The 13,592-nt window shown below is 48.2% G+C and overlaps 3 protein-coding genes across 8 annotated transcripts in view; 1 reads left to right on the top strand and 2 right to left on the bottom strand.

The window, feature by feature from the left end:
• Positions 1-247: 247 nt before the first annotated feature.
• The window catches only part of Conu (Rho GTPase-activating protein conundrum), a 19,530-nt gene continuing 6,185 nt past the window's right edge, over positions 248-13,592 (bottom strand). Inside the window, exons 2-11 of one of the 4 annotated variants that reach the window (XM_076806525.1) lie at positions 4,495-4,530; positions 3,488-3,705; positions 3,163-3,404; positions 2,945-3,081; positions 2,653-2,846; positions 2,341-2,509; positions 1,888-2,237; positions 1,568-1,734; positions 1,295-1,472; positions 248-1,189 (exon numbers count right to left, since the gene is read on the bottom strand). In XM_076806525.1, coding sequence (XP_076662640.1) covers positions 813-1,189; positions 1,295-1,472; positions 1,568-1,734; positions 1,888-2,237; positions 2,341-2,509; positions 2,653-2,846; positions 2,945-3,081; positions 3,163-3,404; positions 3,488-3,705; positions 4,495-4,520 — 2,058 coding nt within the window. In that variant the 5' untranslated portion in view covers positions 4,521-4,530 and the 3' untranslated portion in view covers positions 248-812. Of the gene's footprint in view, positions 1,190-1,294; positions 1,473-1,567; positions 1,735-1,887; positions 2,238-2,340; positions 2,510-2,652; positions 2,847-2,944; positions 3,082-3,162; positions 3,405-3,487; positions 3,706-4,090; positions 4,275-4,494; positions 4,740-4,759; positions 4,775-13,592 lie in introns of those variants that run through there. The other 3 variants (XM_076784481.1, XM_076806524.1, XM_076784480.1) reach the window with 3 other exon arrangements.
• LOC143365915 (ribosome biogenesis protein BMS1 homolog) lies at positions 5,473-9,777 on the top strand. The gene is made up of 2 exons (XM_076806517.1): positions 5,473-6,748; positions 6,831-9,777. The coding sequence occupies exons 1-2, from the start codon at positions 5,895-5,897 to the stop codon at positions 9,742-9,744; spliced, it is 3,768 nt and encodes a 1,255-aa protein (XP_076662632.1). The 5' UTR covers positions 5,473-5,894; the 3' UTR covers positions 9,745-9,777.
• The window catches only part of Jbug (filamin-type immunoglobulin domains fbug), a 24,816-nt gene continuing 21,148 nt past the window's right edge, over positions 9,925-13,592 (bottom strand). The window contains exons 28-40 of one of the 3 annotated variants that reach the window (XM_076806516.1): positions 13,374-13,445; positions 13,123-13,299; positions 12,785-13,024; positions 12,568-12,711; positions 12,317-12,475; positions 12,090-12,238; positions 11,801-11,987; positions 11,470-11,732; positions 11,209-11,380; positions 10,897-11,115; positions 10,625-10,842; positions 10,210-10,512; positions 9,925-10,111 (exon numbers count right to left, since the gene is read on the bottom strand). In XM_076806516.1, the coding sequence (XP_076662631.1) occupies positions 10,043-10,111; positions 10,210-10,512; positions 10,625-10,842; positions 10,897-11,115; positions 11,209-11,380; positions 11,470-11,732; positions 11,801-11,987; positions 12,090-12,238; positions 12,317-12,475; positions 12,568-12,711; positions 12,785-13,024; positions 13,123-13,299; positions 13,374-13,445 (2,372 nt within the window). In that variant the 3' untranslated portion in view covers positions 9,925-10,042. Of the gene's footprint in view, positions 10,112-10,209; positions 10,513-10,624; positions 10,843-10,896; positions 11,116-11,208; positions 11,381-11,469; positions 11,733-11,800; positions 11,988-12,089; positions 12,239-12,316; positions 12,476-12,567; positions 12,712-12,784; positions 13,025-13,122; positions 13,300-13,373; positions 13,590-13,592 lie in introns of all 3 variants that reach the window. The other 2 variants (XM_076806514.1, XM_076806515.1) reach the window with 2 other exon arrangements.

Raw genomic sequence — 13,592 nt, 5'->3', positions numbered from 1 at the left:
TTCTCGAGTTTCTTCGCGTCCGCTCTCCGTCGTTCGCGAATGGCTTTGGTCGAATCGCGAGTTCGCTCGTTCCAACGTAGAAATCTTCGATTCTCTGCGAGAAACAAACGCGTACACGCCCACCCACGCACACACGCGCACAAAAATACACACATGCAAACACAAACACGCGCAACAGACTGGAACAACGAGAAAAGGTTTACGTTCGTTTGTATTTTCTTTGGCACTTTAATGAGGCAAACAATGTAACAATTTTATGAAATACGATATGTACAATTCCTTAAAATAATATGGCGCATCAGAGAATACGAGAAAAACGTGGCTGGAAACAAAACGCGTCGCGAGAACCTGCGAGCTTCCGTGTTCGGTGGAGCCCTGGTTCAGCGGTTGCTCGATCCCCTCGTGCGTTTCGCGATCGACGCGAGCACGATCGCGGAAACGTGTAGAAAAATTGCGAGAAACGAAGAGAAAAGGAGCGTTAAACGCGTAACAAGATACTCCTGTGTAGACTTTTCGCGAGAAGGAGTACCAATAAATTAGAATACTTGTACGCTCGTACGCCGAAACGATACGATACGATACGACGATACCGGAGTCGATTTCTATTCGTCGGTGCAATTAAAAGGCGAATGCTGGCGCGATTCGATTCTACGATTCGATCGGCCAGCTCTGGAAAACGAAATCGAGATCGAGATCGAGATCGCGCGTCGAGGTAATCACGGTGTCGCCTCGCGTGGCGTCTCACCCGAAGCACCTTTTAAGATCTATGCGTTTCGAAAATCGCTACCGATTCTCGAGATCGCCAACGAGCATTAGCAATACTTTTTCTTGTACTTGCGATACCGTTCCTCCACGGACTGTCTGTGCAACTGATTCGTAAGATCGTTCGGTACGTACCACAATTTCTCCGCGTTGCTGAGAAGAGCTTCCGTCACTCGGCAACATATGGCGGCCATGTTGACCTGGGCCGTTAAATCGGTACGATCGCGAGGATGAACGTACCGTGGCGGAAACAGCGAAGGTGCAACGATCATCGCCACGTTGTGGATCGACATTTTGTTCGACGTTTGATTCTCGACGACCAGCTTCAAGAAGTTCGCTAGCGCTTTCAAGGTACAACGGTGTTCTATCGGTAAGAGCAGCACCAGCAAGTTCAAAGCGTGCGACAACTCTCGCCGGTCGCTCACTCCTGGACGCAGAAAAGAAAGCACATGGATTGCGCGCGTTCTCGAACGATTTCTTCCGATATCGGTAAGGTGAACGCACGATACCGTACGGTTCGCGGTTTACTTACCGTGGCTTTGGTAGAACGCGTCGATTAATTCGACGGTGAGCAGGGGCTGCGGAAGATCGCGCAGCAGCTTTTTCAGAATCGCGGCCAGATCGTGGCACGACGTGCGCTCCAACAATTTGTCCGTCTCTTTCGATTTACAATAGAAATCCGTTTCCAATTGCACGCATATCGACTCTACCTGAACACAACGACGATCACAGTTTAGTCTGGTCGAACGAGTCGGAATCGCGCGTGAAATATCTATACTCTTAACGATTGCTTAAAAGCTCGTACTTTTTGCTTGTGTCCTCCGACGCGAAGAATTCCCTCTTCCTTTACGCCGCGTTTCGTTAACTCGGTAAGAACTTTTTGAAATACCAACGGAATATTGCTCTCCTCGGACGTCAATTGGCTGTCTCGAAGCAACAGAGTGGACAACGAAACGCCGAACAAGTTTCCAGCTAGGGACATAGTAACCGGTTAATATCGACCGATCGATCGATCGTTCGTTCAATCGTTCGTTCGTTCTTTCGTTCTTTCGTTCTTTCGTTCGTTCGTTCGTTCGTACGTTCGTTCATTCGATCGTTCGATGGTTTTCGATCGTCGATGCACACCTTTCGTTCGACGCTTGTTCGGTTTGCGTTTCTGCAGCGGCAGATTATACTTGTCGAAGACGGCGGTCAATTCGAGCCACAACAACGGCTGCAGTCTGGTCAGATCTCGTTGCGACAACGTTTCGATTCCTAGCCGTCTCTGTACGTCGTCGGCCGCGAACGTTTCCGCGTTTCCGATCCAAACTTGCGACTTTACCTCGTTCGCCCTACACATTTCCTCGAAACTCAAGTGGCCGTGGGAGGACGTGCGACTCAGGGGACGCGTTATCAGGCTCTCGTCGGCCGGTCTATTCAATCCGTAAAGACTGCTGTGGCTTCGGGTGACCGTAGCGTGCCCGCCGCTATTTCTCCTGAAACGTACCGGAACGACGATACACCGAATACGTTTGAAAATTCGAGCGGCGTTTGTCGGTGATCGGCCTATCACGCCGTCGACTATAAGAGCGTATTTACCTCAACGTCGAATCGTCGGGGGAAATGCCGATCTTCGCCGGGGACACGTTCGGCGCTCGCTCGATCGCGCTAGCTATTTCGTCGGGATCGCTGCCGCTCCGTCTCTGCGCGGTTGGCCTCGACACGTGTATCGTACCCAGCCTGTGATAGCCGGTCAATTGAATACCTTCTGCAATCGAACGATGTCGCCGGTTGTAACGGGTGTAACCACCGGTGCGCGGTTCAATGAATTCCAACGATAACGATAACGGTAACGATAACGGTAACGGTAACGGTAACGGTAACAATTACGATTACGATATTTTGGAATACCTGAATCGGTCGCGACGTCTCCTCGCAGCCAGTTCCCGGCGCGTCTGAATATTTCTTGAACGGGTAGCGAGACGCCAGCCGCTGAGGCTCCCGGCACCGTGGTCGACGGTGCGCTCGGAGTTCTCCGGACCGTCTCCTTGGCTTCGTGAGGCGGCCGCTGTTGAAACACCGACACAAAGTTCGGCACGGTGACGCTTCTCGATCAAAAAGAAACGCGGCGAGATTACTCGGCGGCGGTGGAGAGACTGGACGGGGGTCTGCCTGGATCTTGGACATCGGGCATTGTACCTACCTCGGACGAGGCGTCTCGATAACGGTGGCAACACCCGTGGAAGGTGGCGGAGGCGAGACGTTTTCCGGTGTCGCGTCTGCCACGGAATCCAGGGAGTCGGGCGTAGCGCTGCGGGACCTGGTGCCTGTGCTCGACGCCTAGCGTGTCAACGGAAAACCCCAATTAGCACGGTTGCTCGGATCCCGTCTACTCGGATTCGCGATAGTTATCGCTCGTACCTCTATGTCTTTAAACACGTCTCTGATGTCGGGCTTGCGCACGCGTTGCCGTTGATTGAAACGCTGCCTCACCGTCCGATTCAAGGACTTTACGCGCCGTTTCACCGCCTCTGCCTGAGCCCGTGACAATGGTCGCAGCACAGCTCCCAGCTCTTCCGGTGGCACTTCTTTCCCGACTTTCCATGCTTCGGTCAACTGTCCCAATCCGGCTGTATGCAACCACTCCGCTTCTTCCTCACCCTCTGAAAACACAAATACGTACGTATTCGTTTCCGAACCGTTCGTCCGAACGATCTCTCGATGTCGCGGAAAAATTGAACCTCACCGTCGTAATTGCGCGGACATTCCTCCTCCAGATAATCGTCCAACAATTTCGTTTCTTCTATCATCTCCTGATACTCTTCCCAATAGTCTAGAAGACGATCGTCCCCTTCCATGTAGGTCGTTCCCTGTGCCCTTTCCATGGGGTCTACCTTTTCTTCGATCATCCGTATACTGTCCACCTTGACTTCTCTATGGTATCGACCAGCCATTCGTAGGTGCCTGAAATGACAAAAATTCATCCTCATCCGAAATGAACGTGTTCGCTCGGTCGATCCTACAATCGACCATGATACATCGACGTTCGTCGGATTTTCATAATCCGCTTTCTAAAGTAGGCCAGAAATCGAATTAACATTCGTGTCGCCTCGAGCCTCGAGCCAATATCGCCAATGCGCGCTCGAAGTTGAAAAGAAATCGAAACTGATTCGAGAAACAATCGGTACGCCACGATCGCGAGTCCTGACAAAAACACCGATGCAACGAGTAAATATACATATGTAGGTACTTAAATATATAGACACCGTGTACCCTAACCTCTCGATAAACAAAGTCGATTGTAATACAAGAAAAGACCAGCGAAAGGTTTTTCGAAAGACATACGTACGCGCGACGATAAGAGAGTCTCGTCGTTTTCAAAATGAATTTCAAACTAGTTTCCTATTTACGTATCTATTTACGAATGCACGAACGCACGAACGCACGAGCGCACCAAAACACGAAAGCACGCGCACACAAAGATAGGTACAGCATTTGGACGTTGATTCGTCGTTGGTCGTCCCTGCGATCGTTTCTACAAACAGAGGAATTTACGCGGTGACAATGAGAATAAGCAGGTCGCGAACTAACGCGCCAACGGTAAACAGCTGCCTTCGAACTGCTTCGAACAGCACTGGGTACCTGTCGTGTCGCGACCGAGACGACCTAAATACGACGGAACCATGTTCGATTGGTAACAAATCAATTTTCGTTCTTGTTCGCGAAACCCTCGCTTTCTTTGCTCGATCTTACATTGGAAACACGAACGGCTGGAACATGTACTCGCGACTCGACAACCTGTTGCTGACGCATATGTGACTCCCACTTATATTTATACACACTGATTCACGGTATTGGCGATCTCGAGCTGACATCTGTATCCAGTATCCACGGTAAAATCTCGCTGGTAACTCGTTCTCCGTCTCTTTTCTCTCATTGGAGCAGAAAGCGAGACAACCGAACCCACTACGAACTACTAACTACGAACGAGATACGCGATACACATTGATACACATACCACAAAGTACAAATACTACATATGTACTGGCGCTGGCGATACAAACTCCGGTACTCCGAACTGTCACTGTGAACTGCTCGCAGTTGCGTGCTGGTGCTGCCACTCGGTCTCTGTGGAAAACGTACCTTCGACGAACCAGTCAAATTGATCCAAATGACAACAACAACAACAACCAAACAGTCGCCGACGAAGGACAAAGCATCCTTTTGTATCTCGATATTCGATGCATAATGTACAAAACACTTTTCGAAAGATACAAAATAGAGCGTAAATTACGATTCGTTCTTTCTTCTACCAACAGCACAATATTAGTGGAACCACTTTGAATAGATGCTATCGACATTACTTATTCGTTACAAAAATATTCTTCAAAAGCGTTTCAAAGTTGAAAGTCGCGGAAATTGTTTGTTTCGTAAAATCTGCCTGTAGCGCCATTCTTCGTAGCGGCAAAACGGTCAAACTGCTAACCAAACGTTGCCGAAGAAAGAAAGTGTGGAAGTGTTTCTTCTTTTTTTTTTAAGGCAGACAACAGTGGTGCCACTTGCGACAAAATCAACAACTTCGTTTCCCATTAGTTCCAAAATTGTCCAAAACCCAGCGCAAAATGAGGGTCGTTCTTTATTTCGTAGCCTACGACTCGCAGGATAAATGATCCTTGCCTCCTTTTGCAGTGTTGTACGTTGTATCTTTTGGCGAAAGGATTCACATCCATTTTCAAAGTTTTTTACAATTAATTGATTTCAAACCTTATACTGTTTCGAATATTGTATACACCAGCCGAGCGGGTTAATGACCAGATGACCACCAACGTTACTTCGGTGTCACGTGTTCAACGTTCAGTTACCATTCGTTTATGCTTCCAGCGTTGCATCGAGTATGATAAAACTTGAAACATTATAAAACTGTGACACATTCGTCGATTATTTTGCACGGTTTTCACATGTGCAGTATCAAACACTTCCGGTAAAAGGAAATTTGGCTACGTATGGAGCCGCATTTCAAACGTCTCATAACCTAAGTATTTACATGCCTGTCGGAACATGCGAGTGAAGTCGAGAGGTGGTTGGAGCACGCGCATCTTTCCACAGTAATATACTTATTTGATCGACCAAACAATCGCAAAAAGAAACTGAAAATGGCAACGGAAACGGAAAGTGCGGTAAGTCACAAGACTCACAGAGAACGAAACGCCGGTCGCAAAGCTGTGAAAAAGAAGGCGAAGAACGAACATGTTCAAGAGCTAACGGATAAACAGAAGAATCCAAAGGCGTTTACGTTTCATTCCGCGATTAAAGCGGAAAGGCGCTTCAGACGTAAGCAAGATATAGAAACTAAGAAACAGCACGTACCTTTGGTAGACAGAACTCCTTTGGAACCACCTCCGATTTTGGTTGCCGTAGTCGGTCCTCCGAAGGTAGGGAAATCTTTGGTAATTCAATGTTTGATCAAGAGTTACGTGAAACAGCCGTTGGCGAACATAGTAGGTCCGGTTACCGTTGTTTCCAGCAAGAAAAGGAGAATTACTTTTATCGAATGCAACAACGACATCAACAGTATGATAGACATAGCGAAAGTGGCAGATTTGGTGTTGCTGTTGATAGATGGTTCTTTTGGTTTTGAAATGGAAATTTTCGAATTTTTGAATATATGTCAGGTTCATGGGATGCCACGGATCATGGGTGTTTTGACCCATCTGGACTTGATAAAAAATGCTAAACAATTGAAAAAAACCAAGAAAACCTTGAAACAACGATTTTGGACCGAAGTGTACGCTGGAGCAAAATTGTTTTACCTTTCCGGATTGCTCCATGGAGAATATTTACGAATGGAGGTTAAAAACTTGGCCAGGTTCATATCTGTCATGAAATTTAGGCCTCTGACTTGGCGCAGTACGCATCCCTACATACTGACGGATAGAGTGGAAGATTTGACTCCCCCGGAGTCGATTAGACAAAATCCAAAAACCGATAGAACGATAAGTTTATACGGGTACGTACAGATTACGGCATACTTAAAATTACAGTGCATTCTACGTTACGATTTACCAACTATTTTGTATCGTTTGTTACAGATACGTGAGGGGAGTTCCTTTGAACAAGGAAACTTCCATACACATTCCAGGGTGCGGCGATCTAAAAATCAAGGATGTCAGTTTTCTTTCGGATCCCTGCCCGTTGCCAGAAGAGCTAAAGAAACGCGCTTTGGTAGAAAAGGAACGTTTGATTTACGCTCCTTTTTCTGGCGTGGGTGGGATAGTTTACGACAAGGATGCCGTCTACGTAGAGTTGGGTGGCAGTCATTCTCACAAGGAGGAGGATACGGGTCTGGTCGGAGCTCTGATGGACACTCGAGAGACTCTGGATCAGAAATTACAGCACAGCGAGCTACAACTGTTCAGCGACGCTGCTCCAATCAAGGCAGAGGACGTCGAGGAATCTTTTGGCAATTACGTCGGCGAAACTGTAGTAGATGGCGATCGAATTAGAAGAAAGGTTTTGTTCCCTGATTCGCAGGATTGCGAGGACGAGGACAAGGGCGAGGACGACGACGACGACGACGACGACGAGGTGTCGAAAGAGGAAAGCGAGAACGAACTCGATAACGAAGATACAGACGACGGTACCGACAACGGAGAACCGAAAGAAGAAAGCGTGGACGAGAGAAAACCGAATGGAAACGGTGTAAAGAGAAAGAAGAGTAGCGAATCTAGAATCGTCCAACTCAAAAAGACAAAGTGCTCACCGAACGATTCGGACTTGGACGATGACGATGATTTAGACGCGAGGAAAGAAAAGTCCGCGGACACTTTTCAACTTGCAGATGCATCGAGCAACACGGAAGTTTATCATTCGACGAGCAAAGAGTCCGACATAAAGATCAAGAATAAGATCGCGGAAGCATTGGATTCTCTGAACGTTAGATCGAACGAACGTAACAAACAACCGGATAGCGAGAGCGAGAGCTTCGACGAGCTGAGCGATGAGGATTCGCGGGCTGGACTCGAGAAGGTCGATGAAGACGACAACGACGACGACGACGACGACGAAGGAGAAAACGAAATGAATTTTTCTCAAGAATCGTCGGAGGAGGACGAGCATGGGGACGACAAAAGCGAGGAAAACGTGGACGAATTAAAGTGGAAGACAAATTTGGCCGAGAAAGCTAAGAGCGCGTTCGAGAATCGTCAACGTGGCAACAAGAACTTAATGAAACTGGTGTACGGAGTATTCGACAAGAGGAATCTCGCCGAAGAAATAGAGGACGAGAAAGAAAAAAGGGAAGAGGAGGAGAAGGAGGAGGACCAGGAGAACGAGATTGGCGGTATCTTCCGTGTGGTGCAAGAACAGCAGAAGCGTAAGATCCAAGAACGAGAGCTGCGGAATCAAGAGGAATGCGTGTTCTTTCTGGAGGAGCCGCGAGATTGGTTGGAAGAAGAAAACAGGTTACTCGTGGTAAATCGTTTCGTGACGGGAAAATGGAAGGAATCGGAAGACGCCGAGGAGCTGTTGAAATTGGACGATATGGACGACCAGGATGTCTATGGGGATTTCGAGGACTTGGAAACTGGGGAGAAATACGAAACGAAAGCGCCGAAGGAGCCAACAAACGATGAAATCGAGGAGAAGAAGAAGCTTATCGAGAAGAAGAAAAAGTTGAAGGAACAGTTTGACATGGAATACGACAACGGCGAGACGAGAACCTATTACGACGAGCTCAAATCGGAGGTGGAAAGGCAGGCGAACCTGAACAAGTCGGAGTTCGAGGGAGTGGAGGACGACGTTCGGGTCCAATTGGAAGGCTATCGTCCTGGCATGTACGTCCGCGTCGAGTTGGAGAACGTGCCTTGCGAGCTAATCGCTAATCTGGATCCCACGTATCCGCTGATCATCGGAGGTCTCTTACACGGCGAAGAGAACATAGGATACGTGCAGACGAGGATGAAGAAGCACCGATGGTACTCGAAGATTCTCAAGAGCCGAGATCCGTTGATCATTTCCGTGGGGTGGAGACGATTTCAGTCGCTTCCGATCTTCTCGAAGCTCGAGGATAATATGAGAAGCCGAATGTTGAAGTACACGCCGGAACACGTTGCCTGCATGGCGCACTTTTGGGGCCCTATAACGCCGCAGAGCACCGGAGTTCTGGCTGTGCAGGACGTCGCCAGTAGAGCGCCGGGATTCAGGATAGCGGCGACAGGTTCTATCGTCGAGGCGGACAAAAGCACGCAGATCATGAAGAAGCTTAAGCTCACCGGCGTCCCCATGAAGATCTACAAGAAGACCGCGTTCATCAAGGACATGTTCAACAGCGCCCTCGAGGTGGCAAAGTTCGAGGGTGCCAGGATAAAGACGGTGTCGGGCATACGCGGTCAAATAAAGAAAGCCGTGTCGAAACCAGAGGGTTGTTTCCGGGCGACGTTCGAGGACAAAATACTTCTGAGCGACATCGTTTTTTGCCGTACTTGGTACAAGGTCGACGTCCCGAAATTCTATAATCCGGTCACTTCGCTTTTGCTTCCGGCCGACGAGAAGAACCGCTGGCAAGGAATGAAAACGACGGGACAGCTGAAGCGGGAAAAAAATATTCGCATGCCAGCCAACACGGACTCGATGTACACGAGCATCGAGAGGGAACCAACGGTCTTCAGACCCCTGTCTATTCCTCGAAGCCTGCAGAAAGAGCTTCCGTACAAGGATAAGCCAAAGATGATGCCGACCCCTGGAAAACGCAAGCCGAAGTTCAAGGACAGCAGAGTGGCGGTAGTGCTCGAACCCAAGGAAGAGAGGGTGGCGAAGCTGATGCGAATGATCAAAACCAATTACGCTCACAAACAGAAACAGATGAAGCTAGCCATGAAGAAAAGAATCGAGGCTCATCAGGCTCAAATTTCCGCGGAGGAAGCGCGAAAACTTCACAGACAAAAGGAAATGAAGAAAAACGTGTTCAGAGAACTCGGCAAGCTAGAGAAGAAGAAAAAACGTTGATAGAATGTTGTGTGGGATGCGATGTAACATATTATATTATACTATATTTTCGTATCGGTCCGAAGCTTCGGTTGGCTGGATGTACAGTGTTCTACGACCCTTTGTTATGATGTATGTATTTAAAATAAATGAGTTTATATTTACAAAATCACCGAAGCATCGTTATCGGGGTAACGAGACTTGTCAAAATATCGATTTTATTGCAAACATTTAGATAAGTTACAATATAATTATATATATATTATCAAAATATATTATTAGTCCGTAAAAAATAATAACAACTTTATATGCAATTTCCTTAGAGCATAGCTTGCGACCCACGCCATGACGCGATCGTGTGATGTCCCGTCGAATAATTGTCTCCACCCTGAAATTAACAATCCGAACTGTAAATTCGATTCTTTGTCGAAGAAAATACTCGACGAGTCTTTGGATAACTTGGTCGAAACTGGTGCGCGTGTTTACCTGCGTCAGCATCAATAGTTCGTCTTGCGTGTCAACGATCTTAACCGGGAACGGGGAACCCGGAACCAAAACGCCTGCCCAACGAACTTCGACCCTATAGTCGCCTGGTTCCGTCGGATCGTACCGACAAAGAATTATACGATCCTTCTGCGTCTCCCTCTGCATTTCCACTCTGAACGCCCCTTTCGGTCCACGGACTCTTACAGTGAGCTGGCCAGCACCGGCGCCGCGAGTGTCGCAAATGAACCGTGACTGGAATGTCGCCAGCACTCCGTGCTCGATTCCTGGTCCGTACACTCGTACCTGGGATTAGTCGAGACAATTTGTGCTTCGATCGATTCGATTCGATTCGATTCGATTCGTTTCACTCGAATAGAAATAAATGTCTACATTCTACTCGTGGCGTCTACGTTACCTTCGAAGCGTCCGGAGCACCGGAAACGCGTAACGTGAACGGCGAACCTGGGACATGTTCTCCCGCATACTTGATCGTCAACGCGTGACGTCCAGCCTCTTGAGGTTTAACGTTCAAGGTAAAAGTAGCATCGCCGTGATCGTACAGTTCGCAGTAAGCCACTTTGTGGGGACCGACGCAGTGTGCCGTCAACTCGCCTGCACATCGAAAAATGTTCTCTTCGAACACATTGATCGGTAACGAATTCTCGGTCCTGAACACAAGCTACCTACCTGGTCCCGCGCGTCTAGTATCGATGAAACTTCGTATCTCCTGGCCGACGATACCGTGTTTCAGTCCATCGCCAGAGCAGATGACACGCGACGCGTCAGCCGCGCTCGTTACGCTGATCTGCAGGGGACATCCTTTCAATTGTCTTCCGTTCCATGATACGGTCATTAACAGAGGGTCGGGAGTTAGAGGTATATAACTTGCACGATAAACAGAGTCCCCTGCGAGCATGAAATCAGACACGTCATTCTAAGGAGAAAATATTACGTAACCAGGATCAGTTACGATCGTTGAAACAGTGACAAGGTATTCACCTAAATGTTGCAGCATCACGTTCAGTTCGTTGGTCGGCGAGAAAAGTTGAACTTTCGGCGTTCCGTTACCGGCCTGAGACCCGTCTATCGTGAAACTAACTTCTTCTCCGCACTTTGCCGACGTTAACCCTCTTCCCCTTAGCAATACACGACTCGTGTCTTGCACAGGTGGCTGGAAATCACAATAAAATAAAAGTATAATCCTTGCGGTATCGGTAACGAGTCCGCGCGAATTCTTTGGGATGTCTTTGCATCGCGTACCTCTAAATCTTGAACTATAGCCAATTTCGGTGCTCCTGGGAATGGTACCGCGTTAAATAATATTTCTAAACGATGCTCTCCGCCGTTTATCTGCGGTAGAATAAGCTTCAGTCTATTGTTCGAGGTCATTTCGAACGATAACGTTTGGTCACCTATCTTTCCGGTCAGTTCACCAGGGCCAGCTTCAGCGGTGTCGAAACTAATTTTGTTCGATGGGTGTAATTTCAAACGACCAATGTCGTCGCACACGGCTGGCCAACCACCTTAAAGCCAAAGATACACATATTAGCCTCGTCGAGTTCCACGATGCTTCTTGAACCTCGTTGCCTACCGATTACGCGAAGGTTTCTCGTGTCTATGATTTTCGGATGCCAAGGAGATCCCGGAAGTTGTTGTCCAGCAGAGACAACTCGAATATCGAATACTCCAACTTCGGACGGAACGTAGGACACGTTCCAGGTGCCTGGATTAGCTCCTGCTTCGACGACTGCTTTCGAGACACTGTCCGGTCCATCCACCTACGCGACGAACGCGACCAATTGGTTTACCCGTCAATCGATGGAAAAAGAAATTCGATCGAACCGATCGATTTACCAAAGCAAAGTTCCCGGAGCACGTACCTGAACTGCCGGAGGACTTCTCGTTCCGGTTACGATAAAATGTGCTGCTTTGTCCACGTGACCACTCAATAAACCTTCGCCTTTCGCGCGAGCTTGTCCAGCGGCATCGACCGTGCATACCAATGGACTACCAGGTATAGGACATCCTCCTGCGCGAGTAGTTGTTAGCAATGATTTTCGAAATCATTACGCTTCGACTTAATGTACCTGCCACGGGATGATCTTACCGTACGTGATGTTGATCATGTAGGTGCCAGGTGCGCTCGGAGAAAATTCCACCATTTCAGCGCCATCGTTCAGCGGTGTAACCTGTAACGGAAGCTCTTGGCCCAAAGGACTCGTTGCGGTCACATCCAAATCTGCCATTCCAGCGTCTGTCTTCGTTACTGCAACGGTGGGTGATAACACGATAGCGAGAACAAATCTTTTCTTTTTCTTTCCCCTCCCATTCGCGCGTGAATTAGTTTAACCTGCTTACTCTTAAACGCGATATGATCGTGCACGGACACTGTCATCGGACCCAGTTCTTGCAGTTTCACCTTGGAAACGTCGAAAGCTTGACAGAAAAATGGCGAACCCAGAACCGGCTTAGCACCTTGCAAAACATCGATTTTGTATGTTCCTAAAAGCAGAAGAAATCCTTGTTTTTCAACCCGATCGGAGTGTTGATCGCGTTACAGACAGAAATTACAGACCGACGGTGTTCGTGGTGAATTCGGCGAGTAGATTTCCATCGCGATGCTGGTAACACCGAACTGGAACCGCGTTACCCTGTGGTCCGCTGATTACAACGTCAAATTCTTTCCCCGGACGACCTAACGTTTCGATCGTGAACGAAGTCACTTTGCCGACGCACGATTGGTACAGTCCCAATCCTGTTGCGGTTACTTCTCGTCCTCCGGTAGGACTTCGCACGGTTACGTCAAGCGGGCTTCCTAGCGACGGAACAACGACAGCAAATCAGGGCAAGTGAACAAAGAGACGCGACGAGCAATTAGGGTAGCATGCGAGTAGAGCAAGATAATTATCGAACCTGCAATGTGAACTTCATTGTATTTTATGTGAACTCTGTGGGGAGCGGCTCGCGTCGGATGAAACACTATTTCGTAAAGGCCATTCTCTCCTTCTCTGACTACGCTGTCCACGTCGGCGCCGGCGGCACGCACGTTCACGCACAGTTTCCCTGGTCCGGCTTCTTTCGATGCAACCACTGCGAATACATTTTATGTTTACTTTGTATACAAAAAATCTACAAGTACGGTAAATACGTGACAAGGATCGTACCTATGATAGTTCCAGGACGATGACACACTACGTCCGACACTTCTTTGATCGTTACTTTTCCAGGATCGAAAGCTTGAAGCGTTTGAGAACTAATTATCTTATGACCGTCGCTGAATATCACGGTGTACGTTCCGACCTGTCGCGTTCGGACTTCGACTCGGTACAGATTGGACGATAATTTGGTCAATGTGCATGGAATGATTATGCCGTCGGGACCTA

Source organism: Halictus rubicundus, chromosome 2, assembly GCF_050948215.1.
Source record: "Halictus rubicundus isolate RS-2024b chromosome 2, iyHalRubi1_principal, whole genome shotgun sequence".
Classification (NCBI taxonomy): domain Eukaryota; kingdom Metazoa; phylum Arthropoda; class Insecta; order Hymenoptera; family Halictidae; genus Halictus; species Halictus rubicundus.
The sequence above is the reverse complement of the archived record's forward strand: the minus strand, read 5'-3'. Positions and strand labels throughout refer to the sequence as shown.

Coding starts and splice junctions, on each gene's coding strand:
- LOC143365915 (XM_076806517.1), top strand. CDS start 5,895: ATGGCAACGGAAACGGAAAGTGCGGTAAGTCACAAGACTCACAGAGAA. Junction 6,749..6,830: donor AGAACGATAAGTTTATACGG/GTACGTACAGAT, acceptor CGTTTGTTACAG/ATACGTGAGGGGAGTTCCTT.